This window comes from Drosophila tropicalis, unplaced genomic scaffold, assembly GCF_018151085.1.
Source record: "Drosophila tropicalis isolate 14030-0801.00 unplaced genomic scaffold, ASM1815108v1 contig_859, whole genome shotgun sequence".
Lineage (NCBI taxonomy): Eukaryota > Metazoa > Arthropoda > Insecta > Diptera > Drosophilidae > Drosophila > Drosophila tropicalis.
This window is the reverse complement of record NW_027173353.1, coordinates 8,387,236-8,404,610: the sequence shown is the minus strand read 5'-3', so window position 1 is coordinate 8,404,610 and position 17,375 is coordinate 8,387,236. Positions and strand designations below refer to the sequence as shown.

Here is a 17,375-nt window from a genome sequence, read left to right as displayed (position 1 = left end):
GAGTGTGTGTGTGGGTTAGGGCCTCTGGATATGTTTGTGTGCCTTATTGTATGCCTTGGGCTCAGGAACATACACGGCCACGGCAGCCACTTTGTCCAATTTTCAGACGGTCACTTTTCGAAACGAATTTCCCCCTCCTTCCACATCCAACATTAAGCATCCCACATCAACCTACCTCCATCCTACTCCATCCATCCACCACCTACCACGAACCACGACCATTGCGACGTTGTCCGCGTGGCTTGTGTGATGCTAGGCCATGAAATTGGCATTCACATTTTAGAATCCCCCTTAAACATACTTTCTTCAACCCCCACCAAGCGAGTGTTCGTTAACGTCTGTAGACCTTCGCCTTCGCCATCGCTCCCGTACTCTTCTCTTTCTTAGCATCTGAGTCTTCACTGATAGCCTTTCGTTGGTCCCCCACCGTCCATCACATACACTTATGTACAATGTGTGTACAATGTGTGTATACTTAATGAATTTTAATTTTTATTTTTTGTAAATTTTATAAATATTTTAGCTGCAAAAAAAATGCTTTTTGCTTTAGCCAACCAAGTGAATGGACTAACCTTAATCTTAAATGTTGTTAGTTTGGGGAAATTTCATTCCTAGGATTCAGATTTTCATCTCAAACAAAAACTCTATCATCATAGAAGATGATGACTTTTAGGATATCTCTCTAAGAGAAATTTTGTTATATCCAAGTCAATAAACTTGGTGAGAAATTACTGGGCTTGCTTGTCTTTAAGAAAAGAATTAATCCTAAATCTTTTTTAATCAATTGCTTATTTTTAATCTTACTCTTTTATAGATAATATGCTTTAACTTATTTCGACTCCTCCGAGTTCTTCATCTCATCGGGTTTCAAATTCAGACGAGCATCTTTCAGTAAGGATGCTTTAACTTCTTCATATTTCTTCTGGGATTCCTCGTGTGTTAAGGTCAATCGTTGCTGTACCATGCGTTTATTTAATTCCAAAGCCTTTGCCTGCCCAACGAGTCTCCTATAATCGTAGTTGTTGAATTGATTTTCAAATTTATTAAGGAATCGCGACAGAGATTTTGATTCGCTGGTCAACTAGAAATTCAAATATGTATAAGATATTATAAGAGTGGGCAAAAAGGACTTCTTCTTGAACTTACATCCTCATATTGTCTTTGCAGATTATTTAGTAAGTTAACAAATCGGGTTTTCAAGTCATTCAGGCATTCATTATAAGCGTATAGGGATTGCTCGGGTGTCAGTTCCTCTTGATCCTTATAGGGAATGAGATATGGAGCCAAGAAATCAGCTGGCTTACTAGCAACTTCTCTTTTGTGCTCCTCTTCCTCCTCAAACTGCAAATTTCAAATGGTCGAACTTTAGAGCTATGCAAAAAGTGATTAAAACTTGTACTAACCTGTTTCATTCGTATAGCTCTGGCTGCTCCATTGCGTAGTGGATCGAATATTCGGAATTTCAACTAAAATTTATGAGAGATTAAATATCTATTAAATTTACCACCATACAGTCGGTACCCACCTTCGGTTCAGTTTTTTCAGTCCTGCGCAAATCAAGAATATTATTTATATCCTCATGAATCTTTTCAAATTGTTTGCACACCCGATCCTCCTGTTGAAGTTGGTCTAACAGCAATCTATACAATTCCAAATTGGTGCGATGCGGATCTAAGGGATTTGCCTGGCCAAAATATATTTGATTAAGAATACATATATGGATGATGAGTTGCCTGAGATTTTCATCTTACTTTATATATTTTGGTGAGTTTCTCATCATAGACGAGTTCCTTGCCATAATCAGGCTTTGGTGGTTTAGTAAACTCAACTGTGGTTGCAGTTAGAGCTCCAAAGGTATAGTGGAATTTTAAGACAATTTTATTTTGCTGAAACAGAAATGTTCTTGTGGCTATGTCATTTTTCACCACATCATAGGAAGGTCCTTTGTTAAATTTTTCCGTAACTTTCTGTGAAATTCATAAGTTATTTACATTTAATCACAACATCAAAGAGTACTCACCTTCAACGTAGAAGTATCCGGCTTAAACTCAAACTCCCTGTACCAACAATTGTCAGAGCGTCCTTTATAGTGTAAAACAGTTACACCCGGATTAAGTACCACAGACTCTAAAGAGTCTAGTCTAGAGTTTGAGAAGAAATGCATTATGCGTTCCATCGATTGATCCGAAAAGTATTCCATGGCTAAAGAAAACAAAAATATTCACTTATAACAAGTACGATTAATATTTTGATGGGCGGTATACAAACATTTCAAGCTATCGTTCCTTCCTTTGGCGAAGATCTCCTCATATTTGTCGGTGGCATAGGTGTATTTCAGGTAACGCATTAGGTCGAAACGATTCTCATAGTACTCGTAGCGAACTCGTGGACTCTGACATTCATTGTCATTGAAAAGAGTTAGCTGCATGACCTTGCCATCTTCCTGGGCATACGGGGAGAAGCGTTCATGTATCGCCCCCTTATATTGAATCTCCTTGGCAGAGTTTGGAAATCTCTGTTCAAAGTCAGCTAGACCAATATGCAGTTTTTCAACCCATATGCATATTGCATCCAAATGCTTTTCATCGTTTATGTCATGCTCTTCTTCAGCAATATTTTCATCGGATGATTTCTTATAGACGCGCATTTCTGGTGGTTCACCTGGCAGCATATGCTCCCAGTCATTTGTGTCTCGAAGATCCCAGCGCAAATCGCCAACTCTCTGATAAGTCTGCTTGTTAACGTAATAATTGTACTCATTCCAAATACTGTCGACTAAAATGTATTGCTTGCAGCTAGTCTCACATATGAACCCAGTTGAGGGCTCGATGAAAATGGCTGAAGGAGGCGCTTCGACCACATCACCATTTACATCTGTGTAGGTAATACGTGGTTTTATACTCCAAGGAGCATTGTTTATAATCACTACCCAGGCATGTGAGCGACGGTAATGATAACGATCTACAGCAAGCAATTCCAGATCCTTTAAACCAGGTTAGATTAAAAGATTAAGGTGAAATCTGCTTCTGGCTTTCAGCGAAATGTGAACCCAAAATACATACCTCCATTTGCTTTCGTACGATATTCTCTTCAATTAGATTCTGTTCTTCAGCCTTTTTCCGATGCACCTCGGCCATTTCTTCTTCCAAATGACTTTCCAAGTCCGGCAGTGGACGTAACTTATATTTTTGTCCCGCTTTTTCTTCCACGGGTTTTTTCTCTTCAGCTTCAAACTCCTCAATTGGAAATGGATAGGGAATATCTAGTTGATCATTAATGACGGTCTCTTCACGTGCCACGCCAGATACAACCAAAGCTGGATGTCCTGCCCCAATAAGCATGCTAGCTAATAGAGTAGCCATCTCATATGAATTACCCTTTCGTTTTCGCAGCAATGTATCGGGTGATATGAGACGTGTGGGCTATAAATGAAACCATAGATGTGAACATTACTGTCTTGAATTAGAAGATTTTGGAGATGTTTTGCCTATGCCTATTCATTATGATGATTCACATCTTGTTGCTGTTTAGCAGAATATATTTCTAAGTCTGTTGAAACCATTTGATATGTGTTGCAGGATTCCAATGCTATCGTTAATTAGGGCATAGAGTATTTTGAAATGAAATATATGCAAACGCGATGGACACATCCTGGGCGAAATAGATTTACCTTGGTACACACAGCTAGAAGAATTCCAGGAAGTGTCGCAAGAACCATTGCACAGCACGAGACAAAAGGAAGATCTTGCTAGCTACCTTTGACAACATCTACCTACAAAAACATGCCACACTCACCATCCAAGGACCAAGACCTCCCTAAACGGCTGTCAGAAATCGCTGACGCAGCTGGAGATTAAGCAAAACTCGTTTTCTATGTTTTTTTTCGTTCTTTATTTATTGATTTGGCTTGGGGTGCGATTTTACGGCTATGTACATACCTTCTAATTAAGTCGCAGAAATTTTTATGGAGCACCAACTAATCAAATTGAGGAAAAATGTAAGGCTCGTGTTGAAGCTGTTGGACAAATTAAGGAGTCCTAACATAATTGATCAATAATTATATATGCTAATTTCTCAATTGCGCGTATAGAGTCAAGTATTCATATGCATGGTATGAATCTATGTATATATCTCATATACACAGATACATATACAGATACATATATCTATTGAAATATATTTTTAAGAATCGGATCAGGAACTAGTCAGTTTTTGTTGTTATTCTGGCTGTTGTTGTTGCTGTTGTTGTTGCACATTGCGGCGAGGCAGTAAATCCCACTCCTCCTAAATCCATCTTGTGTTTTTCTTATGCGTATTGTGCGTTTACCTGCAATTCAGCAACTGCCTCGTAGGGGTGTGCGTTTCCTAATGTCACTGTGCCTTAGTGTCATTCATCTTTATTCCTTTTCAAGGAAGACTTAGGAGGGAATCCTGCGATTGCTTGGAATTAGGCGCAGCGGGTGAAACTGTGAAGCGTAACGAAATGGCCATTAACGCTTGCATATCTAACAATTATTGCTGGCTATACTATGTCTTCTATCCTTTGCACAACAGTCGTTGACATTGCTCTTTGTATGAGCACAGGAATACATACATACATATGTATGTACATAAACGCACACATATTTATATGTGCATACATAGATACTCCATAGAAATACAATAGACATACATATATGCAAGACTTATACTGATCAACAATTAATGCTTGTTTTGTGGCATTCCGGTTAGTAGGGCTTATCTATCTGAAATTGGCAATCTATCTAGACGTTTAGGAACGAATTTCATTTGAAATTCGAAGACTTGCATCCTATAAATTTACCTACATAGGTAAATCCACAAACCTCTGCTGAAGTTACAAAGAAAGTTTATGTGATGGATTTAATCGAGTTTAAGCCTTTGGGATACAAGTAATTGGTCTATCAAATCTTTCGCTTTCCAAATTTTACACATTGTTCGTCATAAAATGAAGAGTGTAGGATTCGGAAACAAAAATACAAATAGAGGCGAAGGTATTACGTAATTTTACAGTCTGTTGGCAGATTCAAGTCAAAAGAAACTCATATCGAATGCAGGATTTCGAAAAACGAAATCACATTATGAAAGTCGTAAAATCGCCACATGAAGCCCTAGGAATCCCAATACTATGGAGGCGTAGCTGTGTCGTCTGTTCCCAGCAGGGGCAGTGAAATACATTGCGTTCGAGGTCAAACCCATTCGCTTCTCGAATCGGTTAGTCAGCCAACCGACTAGCCAGTCAGTCAGTCGGTAGGTCTAATTGAATTCAACACACGGCAATGACTGGAAACTGGAGTGGGATGGAGCAGGAGCAGCAACAGCAACACAGGCAGAGGAAGGAGAGGAACGGGCGCAATCCCCTAAGACTTTGGTTTACAGTTTCTGTTCTGTTCGGTCGTCGTCGCGACGACGGGTTGTCGCGGTGGTGGCGCGAAATAAGAAACGCTTCAAGGTTATTCGAACGTGTTAAATTAGGATCAAGTCATGTATTCGCATTCGCAACAACAATGGAAAAAGCGAACATGACGAAAACAAAGGGACGATTGCACACACTGAGGAGGCACAGAGAGGCATCGAGGAACGGGCGCCCCGGCTACTTGAACAAGGGGGCACATCTCGAATTACAAAAACGACAACGTCCATCTGAGCCAAAAGAAAGAAAGAAAAAAAATTGCGCCAAAAGCAGCGAAATTCGCAAAAAATAAAAAGAAAACGGCAAAAAAGAAACAGAAAGGGTGGCAATGGCAGCAACAAAGTCTGGCGAGACAGAATCACTTCCAGTTGCCACCCTGCTGAAAGGCAGCTAACGCTCGCGGGTCGCAATTCAAAACAATGCGGACAACCGACAAGCAAGGAGCTTAAGACAGGGACATAGAGGCGAAACCGACACGTTGCTTCTTGCCTCCGAACAGCATTGACAACATAATGCACTGAGAGAGTGAGAGAGAGAAAGAGACTCGGAACATCCACCCACTCGAGCCCATGCCCATCCGTTACTTGCACTAACCTGAGGGCGAAATGCTCACATGGGAGGCACACATCGCTTATCGGGACGCATAATGAGCCGCTGCCACTCTTTGTGCCCAGAGTGGTAGGAAACAAAGCGGTGAAATTCAGCGCGATTCCTTAAGTTCCTTATGGATGCGAGGAGTGTTTCACCAAACCCCACAATACCGAATGTCTACGCCTTCGCATCAGGCCAACGTCTCATCCTGTGTCATCCCGGGCAAGTCCCCAAGCCAGAGAAATATGTAAGTTTTTAAATGAGCACACACACGATGAAAATCAGCGACTTAACCCCTTTATGATAATGTACTGCACGGAAGTGTTATTGTCCTGGGGACAAAAGGACACACGGCATCAACACTAGCGACCATAATACGCGCGGCAAACCCACCGCCTTGCCTGCCCTCACTCGCTCCAGTCAGCCTTTTGCGAGCCCTGTAATCACAGGCAATGATGATACATACTCGCCGACGTCCACGACCGCAACCCTAAACCCGAAACCATTTCAGGTTTGCGCGTCTTACTTAATATGGTCATATATGTTTATATTTACGTTCGCCGGCAAACATATATGTACTTAAACTCATACAGACATCTACAAAGAAGAAGAACTTTTATCATTATTCGCGCCGCTGCCACTCCGGTGGGCCTAGGGGACCGGGCCCATCAATGCTTTCTGGGTTGAAGCACGCATCTTGAAAATGCTAAAGGATTAAGAGATAAAAACGCGAAATCAAGGCTTCTTATTTATGTGAAATAAGAGTAGCATGTGTAGTCAGCCAGCATTTAAACCGAACTATATGTATACCCCACACGACTTTGAAAGCCTAAACCGTGATGAGATGAGAGTCCATGGTTTTGGTAGCAAAAAGTGTATACATAAGTCGTCGAGTCCGAAAGAAACTAGGGCCAACCTTAATTCCGCGCTTGCAAATAAACCGTGCACACGTTGGCTTCATTTTGTCACTTTCGTCCTTAAAACTTGTGCACGTTGCGTACTTAATTATTGGTCCTAATGCGGATACTTCACACTAGAGCCCATCAGAGGCAGTTAGAGGGCATTAACCATACCAACTAAGGATATTGCTTATGAAAAAGGCGAAATTGAATAATATCAAACGAAAACATTTTTAACAATCAGTGTGGGTGACAGAGCCTTCTTGAGGTATTTAATTATTGGTTTGTAGCAATAAAAAGCTAATTAAAGAAGTATTTTGACTTACGTGACAGATTCCTGCTTCTATGAAATGTCGATTCGAATAACTTCTTCGCCAACAAAACAAGGATAATACACGTATGCACAACGACCATAATGATTTTCAAGTCTGCAGTGATGTCTAAAAATGAGATTGGACTGATGGACATAGACGACTGGACGGACGGGCGGATGGACCAACGGAGTAGAAGTGGACATAAAGCAACCAAACGACGTTGCACAACTTACAATCACAGATTCGGTCCAAGTCAGATGGAGATGCCCGCAGCTAGGATATTTGCAGCGACGACGATGACGTCGCTAAGAATAGAGAGACGGGGAGAAATATCGTACATAGAACGATGGGAACAGCGCGAATCCAGACAGATGCGAACGTTGGTGCGAGAACTTGGACACAAAGTCGATGTGTGTTTGCTCAAAGGAGTAGCATCCCACCCCTTTGAGATTGGATGGGGGGCAAGAAGAGCGAGTGAAGCCGTCGAACTCTACGGCTCACAATGGTCGCCGGTTACGGCAATGGCTCCGACTCTGACTCTGACTCTGGGTCTGACTGCGGCAGCGAAGTTGGCATCAAGTTTGTTGCAGTCACGAAAGCTATTGATGCTGCGCTGTTGTTGTCGCGCCCTTGTCGTGGGGACGCGAGAGCGGAAGTTCTGCGATTTAAACTGGACATGGCATGGTAAACAGAAGGAGGAGGCACTCAGACGGGCACAACCAGAGCTATCACCTCACGGCCGTTGCCGTTCATTCGGTCGTTTGTCCATATATGGCGAAGTTTTGTCTCTAGATGTGAAGAGTCGTTGGCCGTCGACAGCAAGGGGTCCTTCTTTGTGCCAATATGATGCAGGCAAAGGGTTTAGAAATGGGGTTTGGGTTGTTTGGTGTCTGGGGCGGGTGGGGTAAGGGAAATGTTATAGGCCTTTGCCGCGAAATTGCTGCTCTGAGCTGGATGGCTTGGATTTGCCTCACCATTGCTCTGATCTCAAGTGGGTTGTACATTGTGCCTTTACTGGGTTGAGTAAATGAGGTACGACAGACGGCTTCCCTCTATCACATATGCATAAACTGGCATACGTGTGTGTGTGTGTGTTCTTTCCACACACACACACACTCACAGACACATATCCTACGGTTCGTCAGTCAGTCAGTGTCAGGCGCGTCCTCATCGCTAAAATCGCGAAGCGTTTGTGGGCAGAAGGACGAAGTTTGTGTAATGTTTGGCTGCGGCTATTGAAAGTCGTCGCGAAGCACGTCGTCGCAGTCGTTGTTTCTGCTGCTTTGCCGCAGGGTGGCGACTGCGGATTTAAGTTGAATTGGCATGGGGTTGCGCTTTGATTGATGTAGGGAGCATCGTAACTCGTTTCTACTGAAATCTTGTCCTGCCTTTCTTTTACCATCATAGAAAGGAGCATTTGGCGCAGACAACGACAGCAATTGCTGCTCTGAACTGTGGGCTAAATGCCTTGCATTTTCTCTCAAAATCTATATAGAAATTATTTAACAAAAATAAAGAGTAACGTCTCGACTAGTACTGCTGATGGAAATTCGTTTCATAGAGAGATATACAAATGTGTGCCTACCGATTTCATTCACCTTCTACCATTTTGAATAAAGTACAATAGTAGACATATCCAAAAAATCATAAGAATAATAAAACTTTAGATAATATCATATAATTATTACCCTTACATGCATGTTCCTGATATAGTAAATCAGAAGATTAATATTATAACAAACATTTAAGAGGGACTTATTGCAGATTATAAAGAATTATGCTTTATTTTATGAAGATACTTTTGTAGTTTTTGGTAATATTCGGACCCACTGTGCAAAGTGGCGACCCATTGCTTTCTGTTTTCATAAAAATTCGCGACTCTGTGCATTGAACCGGAAGCAACAGCGTTTCCATCCCCTTTTTGTATTGGATTTCATTGCACGGTAGTCCTATCTTCCATTCTCCTTACTTAGTGACATTTTGTAGAATAACGAAACAACGAAAGAAAAAACCCGTCACCAATATGGGAAGCCTAGTTTTAGGTACAAAATCCAAATTGAAAATGTAAATATTCAATTCAATTTTAATTACTTTCAAGAAAAGAATTAATATGCTTTGTACATTTTCTTCTTCTCAATCGAAAGTACACGGACCCAGAAGATACCCTACACTTGACATGCATTTCTTAGCTTAGATCTATTGTGAAACTCGCGCTTAACTTCATAAGTGTATCGGACTATAAAAATCAATATTAATTTACAAAAGGAAGCGACTCAGATAGAATCATCAATATGTGTCCATGTATGAGACCTAGCACTATGCCAACAGCACAAAATGCGCGTCAAATCGCGATTTTATGTTTTACATCGCATCTGCAAAGTGTTCACGTAAACGTGCCTTCCTTGGCGACAAGTGGCCCGTAAAGGACATCACTCTCGAAGACACAGCGTCAGCGCCTTTTACTGGCTTATAACCACAATAGGTCGCCAATTTTTTGTACCTCTTGCACAAGCCTGAAAAGGGGCATGCTCGTTTTACAGACAATTGAATACAATGTAACTATGAATCTCCTATCGTATGTATATATACCTTGCATCCTCTTGTAATACCTACATACATAAATTAGAATTTTGAAAATAGATCATTAATTTCACAGGGTATAGAGAAAGTCGAGTTGGCTCCTTCCACCAACGAATCAACTTTAACATGCATGTATTGAGTGCGATGAAACTTTCAAAGAAAAAAGAGTAAGGTGGCCTTCTTTCTTTCGGTTGGCTCTGATGTAGTTTCTTTTCCTGCCTCGATTTGTAGGCCTTTTCCTGCGTACTTGAGTGTTTGACAAAACATGATGACATAGCAGCAAATGGCGCATTTTCCAAGGGAGCAAGAGATGCTGGTACCGCATTAAAGAAGTACATACATACACAACTTGGGTGCAATAATTATCGTAGTTCTTTATAAATATCAATATCACATACATAGGTAGAAGAAATGCGAAAGTAGATTGCATCCTAATTTAACACTAAAACAAACATAGTCATGTTTTAGAATGGATAGATTATATATCAAACTTTAACTACTTCCCTGCGGAAATAATCATTTAGTTCTCGATAGAATAACTGACAAAATGAAAAGGGATTGGACAAATCAAACACCTTGAATTTTTAATTTGGAAATAGTTAATCGATGGCTAGAATTTAGTGCATGTTAAAGGATAAATAATTCATCATTTTCTCTTTCCATTACTCTTATCTAATGTCATCTGCCAACCTAAATATTATGTCATTGAAGAATATTAAGGTTTTTTTTATACCCTTGCAAAAAGGGTATATTAATTTTGGTCAGAAGTGTGCAACGCATAGAACGAAGCATCTCCGACCATACAAAGTATATATATTCTTGATCAGCACCACGAGACGAGTTCAACTAGCCATGTCCGTCCGTCCGTCCGTCCGTCCGTCCGTCCGTCTGGATCAACGCAAACTCCTCCTAGACCGTAAGAGCTACAGAGCTGAAATTTTGCACGTAGGCTTGTATATACTGCAGGCGTTGTATATCTCGGATTCAGCCGGATCGGACCACTATATCATATAGCTCCCATACAAACTCCAAAGTCACGAACAGTGACTTTTCTCAATAACTTCGTTATTTTCTATGCTATTATCGTGAAACTTAATATTAGAGAGTTTACTACGCCTATAAGCGACTATGCCAAATTTGATCAAGATCGGGTGACTATATCATATAGCTTCCATACAAACGGCCAAGTTACGAACAGTGACTTTCTCAATACCTTCGTTATTTTCTGAGCTATTGTCGTGAAACTTAATATTAGAGAGTTTATTAAGCTTATAAACGACTGTGCCAAATTTGATCAAGATCGGATGACTATATCATATAGCTCCCATAGGAACGATCGGTCGAAAACAGTGACTTTTGTAAATAACTTCGTTACTTTTACCGCGATTGCTTTCAAATTAAACATTTGTTAGTTTAGTATATCTGTTAATGACTGTGCCGAATTTGATAAAGATCGGGTGACTATATCATATAGCTCCCATAGGAACGATCGGTGGAAAACTGTGACTTTGGTCAATATCTTCGTTATTTCCTATGATTGTAGGCCATTCTTTCGCAAACATAAGCCTTTTTATATAAAACGTTCTTCCACATTGATGGCTAATAGGTAAGGAAAGAGTTACCAAAAAAGTTGCAAGGGTATACAAACTTTGACGCGGTCGAAGTTAGCCCCGGCCCTCTGGTTTTTTAATAAATAAGAATAATATATAGTTGTATGCTTTTTTGGGGGATGGATGACTAGTAACTTCATATACATATATTAGGAATTTTCTAAAGACTATTATTGCCCACTATCAGTTTATTAATATGCCAATTTTATTGTAATTTTCTTTGTACGAATTCTCCTTAAGGAAGTGCAATAAAATGGCATCAGACCTGAATCGAGTTATATAGTTATGCAAGCTGCATATGGGGCCAGCTGAGTGCATGCATTTCTTCATCAGCTAGTCAAATACATATTTATATATAAAGTAAGTAGATATGTATGTATGTACATAGGTATGTATGTATGTGCTATACATGGTATGCATGTGGCGTATATTTACATATGCTCGCCGCATAAGCATTTACGGTCATTTATATTTACATATATACATATGCCAGTATGCATGTATGTATGTATGTATGTAGGTATGGATGTAGATATGCAAATGTTTTTGGACCTATAGCAATTAGCAACTGATTGAACCTGCACATACGCTGCAAGCGTCTGGCTCTGGCTCTGGCGCTGGCGCTGGCTCCGGCTTTGGCTCGTATCAAGCATTGTCCATCTTAGGTCCAAAGAATATCTTAACAATGCTCTACCGAACACATAAGATATGGGGCGGCAATGGCAATGGTGGATGGCAAGTGATGGAAGTGGTGGTAGTGGCTCAGCTAAGAATACAAGAAAAACTGCATGTGTCTGCGTTATTTGCATGTGGCTCGCACTCGAACGATTCTCGGAGCTGAATGCAGCCGTACATTGCTGACGCAGTGGGTGGATAAAGGATAGAGGATGCCATGTGGATGTAGATGTAGTGGGAATAGGTATACGTATACATGTCTTGCCTTGCCTTTCCTTGCCTTGCGTTGCGTTGCGTTGCTTTGCCTTGCTGCATATACGTACATAGTTTAATTTTGAAAAGGATTCGGCCGCACGTTGCTAAGAGCTTTTGCCAAAGTCATCTCTGTCGCACGTGTGGAGACCACTTGCTAGCTCCGTCTCTATACGTCTTCGTTGTTCTCTGTCTAGCAACAGCAGTGGGGAGCACAGGGCACGATGCAGATGCAGTGAGAGTCTGGAAATGGTCAGCAGTTGGTGGTCGAAAATTCTGCGTCTGCCATGCCCCAACTCAACCGCTTCAATTGTTTCAAATTCTCCACTTTCTCCGCCTGCACATACACACACACACACACAGACATAGATATAGAAACCTAGGCAGAGACAGAGAAAGCAGAGGAAGCGGCAAAAGGCAAAATTTAGCTTAGATTGGAAGGACAAATGCCAGCCTGCACGTTTGCCTTCTTCTTACGCGGCATCCTGGGTAGTAGTCCTGGCTGGCGAACACACAGAATTTTACACAGGTAATGGTTAGCTGACACAAAAGAGCTCGGACATCGGCTCGTCCTCGTCTACATTCTCGTCCTCGTCCTCGGTGGATGGCGGCGGGCGAATTAAAACAAAGAAGCTACGAGCTCAAATATGCAAATCATAGCAACAACATCACCAGCAGCAGCAATGACCAGGCAATGTATACAGCAGCACAAAATGGAATAAAGTGAAACGTAAGGAAAAGGATTCCGAGGCGGACGAATGGAACACAACTTGCGAGAGTTGCGGTTTTCGTTTGCTCAAATCGCCTTAGCTTAGACAAAACTGCACACAATGGGTAGAAATTGCTGTTGCTGTTGCTGCTGCTGCTTGACGGTGCCTAGTATGTAGTCCTGGCTTGGCCTTAGTTTGCCTGATGAGTAAGGGGTGGGACTGGACTGTCGACAAGGACTAACTAGCTCGACTGGCCATTGCTTGCGAGGGCTGCGGACAATGGATTAAATTGTTTCTGCATTTTGCCGCACTGCTACAAAATATTCTTTGATATTTCTACTCAAAACACAATTAGATCTGTTCATACGAATTGGGCAGGAGATTTGACCTACTAGTACCTAGGGATAGGACGAATGGTTTATAAGTAAGTTTGATCCTGCTATGAACCCACACCTATGTATGTATCGAATGTCCAAACAGATAAGTTTAAGTTTAATATGTCCACTGTGTTGTGTTTTGTATTCCATACACATTATGTTCCATAAATAAATAACAGATCTCTCTGATATGGCCGTTTTAATTTCTTGCAGTTGTATACTTCAAATCCGTAAATATGTGTAGGAGAAAGTGCACACTGTACGGAATGAATATACACCCACAAAACTGAAAATTTTGTTTTTCAAACAGCTATACAAAGACAATGTGGTAGGTGGAGGGTGATGGGACTGCCTTAGGCAGTGGGTGGATATGTGCTAGAAATCAAACGGAGACGTATGTATACAACACATAAACACACACATACATATACGTTTGTTGTTCATACATACATATATATATAAGAATATATCTACCACAGATACACAGAACTACGGATCGCCCAAACAACAAGAACAACAACAACAACAGCAACAAAAACAAGGATGATGATGATGATGACCAACGTCCAGCCCCATGCGCCTTCATCTTTCAATTCACGCGAAAATTTCCTTCGCCGACATTGCGTAGTGAGGTGTGATGAGGGCGACAGAGATAGAGAGAGTGAAAGAGGGTCAGGATGAGGATGAGGACGAGAGTTTGAGGTTGGAAGATGGAGATGAGATGACGCTCGATGGTGACAGAGATGCTAACGGGCGGGGGGTGACGGGGCGAAAGTGAATCGAGTTTAGTTGAGGACGACGAATTCGTAATTGTGCGCACACACGCAACAGCACGAAGCCATCACACAGAGCAAACTCTAGGGCCGTGTAGAAAACAGACCTGACATGGGCAGGGGGAGGGGGTTACTTGCTTGCCATAGTGGACGACAAATCGGCCGTTGGAAGGACGTCCACGACGATGACGACGGACGGCACAAAGGCAGCCGGCAAGGAGCTACAGATATTAGAGAAAGAACGCTAGCAAATGAGAGGACGAAAATGGAAAATTTTGCCTCGGTGGACAATGGTCCTTCTGTTTGTCGGTCGGTCAGTCTGTCGGTCTGTTGTACGGTATCCAGGACGGGTTGTTGCTAGCGATAAGGGGGGAGTAAAGGGGGCGATTTACCACCGCCGATGAAAATCTGAAGTATGTCTGTATGTGTATATATGTATATTTATACATACATATGTATATGTACATACATATATCCATCCACACATACATAGATACGTATAAACGTGTGTATGAAGGAGCAACTCTAAATTTTCGCAGCAGCAAAATGTTCGCTAAGGATGTTGATGTGCCAGCGAAGAATATGCGTGTGCTCACACACATACATTTAGAACATAGGTGTGTGTGTGTGTGATGACCGACCCGGGCAGGCTTTTTAGTAGTAAGGATATATTTCTTGCCAATGCAGACCCTGTCCATGGCAAAATCTTGTCTTGTGTTATTATTGCTAGCTGTTGTCTTCCTCCGTGTACGTGTATGTGTGTGTATGTGTGTGTGTTGCGCGGCTGGGTAGATACACATATGAATTCAAAAACCTTTCTTGCCAATTCCTCGCAAAGTGACATTATTCTCGTCTTTTTCGGCATTATTATAGCCACTGACCACTGTTGGCCACATCAATTTGGCATATTCATATGTGTAGCAGTCTCCCTTTGGTTAAATAGTCACATATCCTAGCATACAATTTGCCCCAAACTAATGGACATACATACATACAATGCATATTTAACAAGAAATATGTCCTTTTATATGCACAGATAGGATATACCAATAAACGCTTCTCTTAATTTAGTAATGCTTCAATTAGGCCTCCACATAGCCTTTCTTTCCTTCTACTGTAAACGCTTAAACTAGGTTTTTTCCCCATCTTAAGAATTTTAATAAATATAAAATTACTCATACGACATGTTACCAGCAAAATATGTAGTACAGAGGTTTTGAGTAAAGAATACTACTAAAATAAACCAAGATATATCAAATTTAGAATATTGAAAGTCTACTTTATTGTTATTATATAAAAAATTAGAATGCTCTACAATAATGTCATTGACAATTGAATTTGATGGGATCTTTTTATTGTGTTTATTAAATTGGGTCGCCCCTCATATACATTTATAGGTTTCATGTAAAAAATTCGGTGTTGTTTGTTGTTTTCTTTAAGTTTCAAAGGAATCAAATCAAACAACCATTTGTTTAGTTAAGATTTATATATAACAAATGACTTCGTTTACACTTTGATCTGATCACTTTATGTATATCTGTGAAGTCTTTCACGGATAAATTCGAGTAGAGTTTTCAATACTCCAATGAAAAGCGAGGTTTAGAAATAACTGTTTGCCCAATAGAAATGACTTTTGAGAGAATTTAAGTGACTTTTGTATTTGCATTAACTTTAGCGAAAATGTCGTTCTGGGTACTAAAGACAACGCCTTTTGATTTAATGAAATACTTAAAAGAAAATGTGCATGAACAATTATATATAAACTGCCGACCTCAATTGTCTCTATTGTAAATCGAAGATTGACAAAATAAAAATAGTCTACCATGGGAAAGATATATCTTCTTCATATTTGTTCAGATTATATTTATAAAACATTGATAAGAAAGCTTCAAGATGTTCTGCTCATTGAAAACAATATATGTACATAAGTTTAACCAAGCAGGACACCTTTCGAAGGATCGCATCAAGAGAATCTTAGAGGTAAGAGTGTGTGTGCGTGTGTGCTTTGTGTATATGTATACACTGTATGCATATTGTGTAAGAATTGTTGCTCTTGCTTGCTTTTTATGGGGTGGGACTTCGAATGAAGTTGGATGTGGGGTCTTCTATTCGGTTGCAACGAAGCGAACCGAACATAACAGCTGCTTCGCTGCCAATAGTTCCTTGCCAATGTTTTTGGCTCTCGCTCTCTGTCTCTCCGACTATGTCAGAGAAACGGAAGGCAACTCTCTTTGGTATGTAAGAGCGAAAGAGTGTGACAAGCAAACAGAAATGGCGATAAAGATGCGCATCAAAACAAACCAGACAAAAGTATCCAAAGCCAATACCAAATATCAGCAAAAGCAACAGCACATGGCACATGTCAGTGCCCCAAAGTGCATGTGTGTGTGTGTGATATAATTAGCCATTGCCTGATGGCTAAGCTACTTAGCCAAATCAATGTTTTACTTTAAAGATGAGGCAAAGAAGTGACCAGTGGCCAGTGGTCAGTGAGGCAATCTCTCGTCTAAGAAGAAACCGGTTGACTGCGCACCAGAGATCGCATTTTAAAATTTCTGAGACATCATGGGAAGGATGTTTGTGTATGCCAAAAAACAGGCAAGAAGGCATCTTATATGAATGCCGAATGTTTCGACCACCTTCCTTGCCTCTGTCCTAGCAATATACACGCACAGCATGTACGCACACACACACACACACAAACACACATACATATACATGGACATACTTACTTACATACATACATAGTTGCACGCAGCATTCGATTTCGCTCGTTTTTGCACATAAACATCACATGCCGTGGTCTCGGTCACACTTCTTATTTCGACCTATGGATGGACCACCCCAACCACCATCTCCGCAGGTCCCAGAAGTCCTCCTTCACGACGCAAAAATACAGCACATAGGCATATAAGCCCTCCTCAGAAGAAGTAGGCCTGCTGCTGCTGCTGCTTGCTTATAGAGGCTAAAAAGGATGTGCGCCGACTGACCGGCAGCACGAGCGTCGTCGTCGTCGTCTTCGTCCATGTGTCGGTGAATGTACATATGCATATCTATATGTGTGTGTGAGTTAGTGTATGTAAGAGTATGCTTGAGTGCGATTTTGAACGCAGTCTGTCCAGTCTGCCGGCCTGTCTATTCGATGTAGACGTACAGTGTGCCT

The 17,375-nt window shown here is 41.1% G+C and overlaps 1 protein-coding gene across 1 annotated transcript in view; it reads right to left on the bottom strand.

Moving 5' to 3' along the window:
* lobo (lost boys) overlaps window positions 1–17,375 on the bottom strand; it is a 40,346-nt gene that overhangs the window by 10,616 nt on the left and 12,355 nt on the right. Inside the window, exons 4-11 of the mRNA XM_068297375.1 lie at window positions 3,063–3,422; window positions 2,269–2,983; window positions 2,021–2,202; window positions 1,752–1,967; window positions 1,526–1,684; window positions 1,404–1,466; window positions 1,147–1,341; window positions 805–1,081 (exon numbers count right to left, since the gene is read on the bottom strand). Of these exons, the coding sequence (XP_068153476.1) occupies window positions 830–1,081; window positions 1,147–1,341; window positions 1,404–1,466; window positions 1,526–1,684; window positions 1,752–1,967; window positions 2,021–2,202; window positions 2,269–2,983; window positions 3,063–3,422 (2,142 nt within the window). The 3' untranslated portion in view covers window positions 805–829. The remainder of the gene's footprint in view (window positions 1–804; window positions 1,082–1,146; window positions 1,342–1,403; window positions 1,467–1,525; window positions 1,685–1,751; window positions 1,968–2,020; window positions 2,203–2,268; window positions 2,984–3,062; window positions 3,423–17,375) is intronic.